The 6651-nt window shown below is 38.8% G+C and overlaps 1 protein-coding gene across 2 annotated transcripts in view; it reads right to left on the reverse strand.

Annotated features, from left to right (window-relative positions):
* Window positions 1-577: 577 nt before the first annotated feature.
* LOC106537019 (glutamate receptor-interacting protein 2) overlaps window positions 578-6651 on the reverse strand; it is a gene marked incomplete at its 3' end in the record, with an annotated part of 22982 nt that continues 16908 nt past the window's right edge. For both annotated transcript variants that reach the window (XM_014034384.1, XM_014034383.1), the window contains 2 exon segments: window positions 578-725; window positions 814-959. In XM_014034384.1, coding sequence (XP_013889838.1) covers window positions 578-725; window positions 814-959 — 294 coding nt within the window.

The following is a 6651-nucleotide window of genomic DNA, read 5'->3' on the forward strand; positions in this document are numbered from 1 at the left end:
CTAATCTGTAAATACTTTACAACAAATCTGTAAATACGTTACAACTAATCTGTAAATACGTTACAACTAATCTGTAAATAAATTACAACTAATCTGTAAATACATTACAACTAATCTGTAAATACTTTACAAATAATCTGTAAATACGTTACAACTAATCTGTAAATACGTTACAACTAATCTGTAAATGAGTCCAAGTAAGAATCTGGACATGTTTTTGATGAGAGGAGAACATTAAAACATGATATAAAACTCAAAGTTCATTTTATATGATATTGCCCCTTTTATGTGTGAGTAAATACAGACTTTTTACAGCCCACCTGTTCCGCTGACCGAGGGGATTTCAGAGCTTGTTTTAACACTGAGTTCAAGTGCTTCATGTATTTTTTAAAAGCAGACTGAGGCTCTGCTCGAGGCATCATCCTTTTTCTACTGTCTGTGTTAGTTACAGGTCTGGAAACAGCCTCTGCAAGTGTCTGTGTGTGTTTTTGTTAGAGACGATCTAAAGTACCTGAAAGCAAACCTGAAATGTTTTTTTATAGCTTGAGCTGCATTTCTAATGTTTGAGTATACATACCTGTCCACTACACTGGCAGGTTTTACCCGGTCGATCACAATGACCTGTTTGTTTCTATGATTTGCTGATGTCAGCGTGATGCCCAGCGTCGCTCCTGGTGATTTAGCAATCTCCACCAACAATGGACCAGAAGCATTTGTCACCGTGTCTGAAGAGGGAAACAACAAATCGTTTTTCTCTTGACTTTTCTAAGGAAAAATATCCCTGAAGAGTTCAGTGTTTGTGCAGCTTCTCACCCATGATGGTGACATCGTACTCGATCTGAAACAGAGCCTCCTGGCCGCACTGAGCCAACACGCTGAGGGCGTCGCTGTGGCTGGCGTTATGCAGCGGAACGCCATCAACACTTAACAGACGATCACCGGGACTCAGAGTGCCTTCTCTGGACACACAGACAAAACCATAAGATCAAAACTTGACCTACTTTTTATACTTTGTTACTTCGATAAGAAAGACAAAACATATAGAGAAAGTTTTTTTTATTCAAAACAGTTAGTGTCTAATAAAGTAGGTAAGCAGTCTAGACATGCTAGTCACTAGCCTCTCCAATGCTTACACAGCTTATCTATGCTAGTTGCTAGCCTCTCCAATGCTAACACCAGCTTTTCTATGCTAGTTGCTAGCCTCTTCATTGCTAATGCCAGCTTATCTACGCTAGTTGCTAGTCTCTCATACGTTAATTGAATATAAAACATAGAGCTTATCGTGTCAGAATGCAGCTGCTATTATATAACAATGGTTAGATTTTAGCTATATGCTAACTAAAAATAATTGCTGTGGAAGGTAAGTTCTGCTCTGCAGATATTACACAGGTTTCTCTTTCATTTTCTTAAAATGCTCCCACACTTTTGAGCTGCTTTGTCAGGTAGCCATGATACCAGAGCCTGTCTGTATAATGTCTTGTGACGTCCACGGCCTACCCCAGTTACCACTACTGTGCATGTGTGTCAAGGACAGAAAGGCAGATGTGGCAGTGGAAGGTGTCAGAGCAGTTTGGAGAGAAAAACAAAGTAAAGAACAACAAAAAAAGAAAACGATTAATCAATTATTAAATTAGTCATCGATTATTTTAATAATCGATAAGTCGTCAATTAATCGATTACTCGTTGCAGCCCTACTCGCCAATGCTAAAGCCAGCTTATCTATGCTAGTTGCTAGCCTCTCCAGGCTAACGCCAGCTTATCTATGCTAGTTGCTAGCCTCTCCAACGCTAACACCAGATTTTCTATGCTAGTTGCTAGCCTCGCCAATGCTAAAGCCAGCTTACCTATGCTAGTTGCTAGCCTCTCCAATGCTAATACCAGCTTATCCATGTTAGTCATTAGCCTCTCCAATGCTAACACCAACTTTTCTATGCTAGTTGCTAGCCTCTCCAATGCTAACACAGCTTATCCATGCTAGTTGCTAGCCTCTTCAATGCTCACACTAATAGTCTCCTCCTCGTTTACCAGCACCGGCCTCTCAGTTAGCGGGGCCAGCTGCTCAGTTAGCAGTGTCGGCCTATCATTAATCAGATCAATAGTTGGCTTAGGAATAGATTTAGTCTCCTGCTACAAGGATGTAGCAACCGGTGGTTGCACAATAGTCTTAATTCTGGCCCTCATACTGCACCATATTTGGAAGCCTGAAGATCTACCAGTGGGAGCACAGGAAGGGTTTTTCTGTGACCCAGGCTTGGATACATATTTAAAAACAGATCCTATCCTTCTCTTTTCCATCATCCTGTCAATTTACAGAAAAAAGTCACTTTTATTTCACACAGAGAATCTCAGATCCTCACTGTTGTGCTGACTTGAAATATTTCTCTAGTTTCAACCCCGTTTTCAACACTTTTACAAACAGCAACACTCAGTGGCATATTTTAGATCATTATTTCCCAGAACATGAAGATGCAGCATTGTGAATTATTGATGCAGAGACACTGTTTGCACGCAGCCTGAGATGAGTAACACAGAGCTGTCGTCGGAACAGCCGACGTTTTCACCATCTTCATGCGAGCTAAGCTGAGACTAGAAGGACGTATTATAGCTGGAATTAGGTCACACGAGGAATGATTTTAGCAGCAGCCTGAGCGGTTCTCAACACAACCAATGTTTAAAATGATCAACAGCTGGGAGGACTCTGAGTGCACTTGAACTGGGTTTTAAAAGTGAATGCCTCTGTTTTGTAGGATACCTGTAATATAAATGGCTCTTTGAAGCACACATACTTAAAAAATGCGCTGACATTTAGCCTGCTTTCAGACCTGCAGGCTGGCTCTTTTCTGCTTCTGATGAGCCACTGAAAACAGGTTTTTGTGGCCGTGCATAAAAAGCCCCGTGGCGCTCAGAGGCTTTCAGAGTTGGCGCTTTAATTCCCACTGGGTAATGCTAAATATGTAGGTACTTCTGAGACTGTATGGTGCTGTGGATTAAGTTTTCTCCAAAAGGCACATAAATGGCATATAAAGCAGCATGAATATCTCATTCTTTCCCCCTGGAGTGACCCATATTTTGAGGATGATTTTCTTTAGAAAGATGTCAAATGAGCTTCTGGGCAAAATAACTCAATAGGAAGAATTTAATCTTTAATCTCTATCCCAGTCTCTCATTTCTGAACCTGTGGATGAAGTTTTTAAATGGTTTTATACAAAAGATCAAAGCATCTGCAGATGATCTCAGTGGCCATGGCTAATTAAAACTAATAGTTTGCAGATCTGCAGCAAAATGTAATATTGTAGTATGAAATCATTCCAGTCAAAATGTTCTAAAAATGTTCTTTAAAAAAAGCTTGAAATTGCTTCATTTGTATAAACACCAGCCATAATTATTTTGTGTGCAGCTATTCTGTATCTGACCTCATTTTTTGCCGTTTCTTGAACAAAAAGGTGCCAGCAGAGGAAAAAATAGCAAAAACCACAGCTTTGAATTTTAACATCAAATGGCTGAAGCTGCTAAATGATCAGAGGAAAGGGTTGGGTTTTTTTCTCCAGTTTCTTCTTGTTGTTGTAGTTTAACAGTATAAAAATAATCTGTAACGCTAAAACAGATGGAGGTTATTAAAAAAACTTTGTTTACAAATGTTGTCTACATTGAAACACTTCAGGAGCTCTTTAATTCAGTTGTAAACAAAATAAAATCTTTGAAATCTGATTCAGCAAAATGACTATTTTATGTTGTTATGCTACTTTTAGCTTCTAGCTAGCCTTTTGTTTTATTAGCTACGCTTCTGCAACTTTTGACCATTAGCTTAGCTAAGACTTGATTGTTTTAGCTTTAGCAATTTAGCTTCAGCTTCTTCCTGCAGCACTCACATTGTAGCAATGGGGACCTTCAAAATTGATCATAAAATAGTATTTCAATAAAAACAGTTCTTGAATCCATCAAGCCACTGAATTTCAATGTAATAGTGATTTTCCCATGCAATTTTGTTCCTTGAACTGAATTTGACGGCATTGGATTGGTTGTTTTATCTTGAACTTGTGTGTTGATGTTTTTATCTTAAGTGCTTTGAAGGAGTTTTATGCACCCGCTTCGGATGTTATCATCCATGAAATGGACGTTATTAGGCGTTATCAGTCCCCTAGAATGGCTTCAGAATGTCCCACATGTGCCGGTTAGCAGGTTCCCCGTCCCATAGAATGGCTTCTGATTGTCAGCTGATTAGTATGAGGCATAAAACCACTATCTGGTTAATATGAGGCATAAAACCACTATCTGGTTAGTATGAGGCATAAAACCACTATCTGGTTAATATGAGGCATAAAACCACTATCTGGTTAATATGAGGCATAAAAAAACTGGTTAATATGAGGCTTAAATCCACTAAGGTTAACGTTAGCGCAAATGACATGGTTAGCGCTAAAGACACCACCCTCCAATGGCTGTATATTGAGTGTCGGACCAGAGAGGGGAGACCATGGCTCGAGACCGACACAGACACAAAAAATTTATTACAATATCTTTTGGATATTTACACATTCATTGTCATTGATATATTAACCCACTAGGGGGCACTGTCGGGACAGCCTGAAGCCTAGAAGGCACAGTAGGGACCCTCTGAAGCCATTGTATGGGACTGATAACACCTAATAACGTCCATTTCATGGACTGATAACATCAGAATCCTCTGGTTTTATGCCAGTGGTTTTTTGGTTGTAGATCTCATGTTGACGTTTCCTTGTTGGAGGTTTGCACTGGCTTTTTTGTTTTGTTTTAACTTTTATGTCAATTTTATTTTTTATTTTAATTGTGTTGTTTTGTTGATTGCATTGTTTTGTTTGTATTGACTTATTTTCTTTGTTGATCCCCAGGAAGAATAGTCTCTGCTGAGGCAGAGCTGGGGTACCATAAATAAAACTAAACTCAGGCTATTTTTAGAACATTAGTCACGTGACCATGTCCGGTCAACACTAATGCACGGTGCCAGTTTAGTTGTGTTCAAACTTAAAGAAATTTGTGAAAACAGCGTTAAACTCCACAGGAAGGACCACAAATCATTGTGCTACTGTTCTTCTAACAGTGACTCAGGATACAGCCATCATCCCAACATGAAATGAGTATTTTTGATCACTTTTCTCAAGCTAAGATGCTAGGCTAACAGTTGGATTCAAATGATGAGACGAGCTGAATTTGACTAGAAAGAGTGCAACCAAAGACTCAACATCTGCTCCAAACATTTTATTAATGGTAAAAGACCAACACTGGACTACCTGGATCCTATCCCTGCACTTTCTGCTGATAAACATGTACAGTAAACCTTATTGTTTTTACTGTAGCCTACTGCTAGCTTCACTCCTAGTATCCATGCTAGCCTCATACATCGCTCTACTGCAGTCAGTCACACATACAGTGGTGATATTATACTTGCACAAATTTTAATTATCACCATTATGTATCTTTAAACAATGCAGAAGCAGTGGTTCAAGTGATAAAACCACACACACAGACACACACACACATGATAACTGCAGCAAGCTAAGCTTTATGCTAAGCTATAATAAGACACCAGTAAAAACACCAAACTTTACAATTCCTCTGAAATCATGACCCTGTTCAACGGCCGTGTTAAAAACCTAAAACAAAAACACAATGTGGATCATCTTATTTATGTTTTATTAGAGTTTACTGACATTTCCTATTATATGAAAACATAAAAGTCATTGTTTTCCACAATTTTATTACATTTGTCCTCTTTGGTTTGTGAAAATGAAAGAACTCATGCCGATCATCTGCAGACAGCTGACTGTACGCTAACAAAAACGTTTCTATGAAAACGTCAGAGATTATGAGTGAAACATGGATGCAGAGGCAGACATGTGATCACAGCATTAAAGGATAGAGGTGACTCATGAGCGCTGCAGCTATGAGTAACAAATATGTGTGGACGTAGCAGAGATGGTCACAGGAAGGGACAGGGTTATTCTTGGTCTTTGTCTGGGGGCACAGACAAATCTCTCAGACTCCAGACTGGAACTGTCCAGCTTTCACCTTCGACTGGAAGGAAGAAAATGACTTCCCTCTTTTCTCAAAGGCATGGCTTTATTTATTTGTTTTTTTAACGAACTCTGGTCTTTTTTAAATTCTTGCTCCTAAAAACATAAAAGGCCCTTGTCTCTGACAACAAAACAGGATGTAGATTCTTAGTCATTCAAAACAATTGTACTCAAATGTGCTCAAACTAGAGACACATTCATGCTTTAGGTCATATTTTACACTTAGACCACAGAATGCAAACTGCTGCTGTAGTCCTGGCAGCAGCTTTTCACCTGATGCAAACTGCAGCCTCAGAAATATGAGACCCCAACACCGACCACTGAGCTGCTGCAGCCCTCATTTAGAGATAAATATGAGCTTGACTTATGATGAAATTGCACTGTTGCTTTTTATTAGTGTTGGACAAAGATTTATCACGATTAAAAATTTTAATCTCAAGATATTTTTGCGATTAATCGCTATTATTTTTTCAGCAACAATCACTCTGCTACGGCTGAATGTGTAGTTTTGTATGTAGCAATACCCACAATTTATTTTTTCTTTTGTTTTTCCTTTTTATCTTATTTTGTATATGTATATTTATATATATAGGGGTGCAAC

This window comes from Austrofundulus limnaeus, unplaced genomic scaffold (assembly GCF_001266775.1).
Source record: "Austrofundulus limnaeus strain Quisiro unplaced genomic scaffold, Austrofundulus_limnaeus-1.0 Scaffold2089, whole genome shotgun sequence".
Classification (NCBI taxonomy): domain Eukaryota; kingdom Metazoa; phylum Chordata; class Actinopteri; order Cyprinodontiformes; family Rivulidae; genus Austrofundulus; species Austrofundulus limnaeus.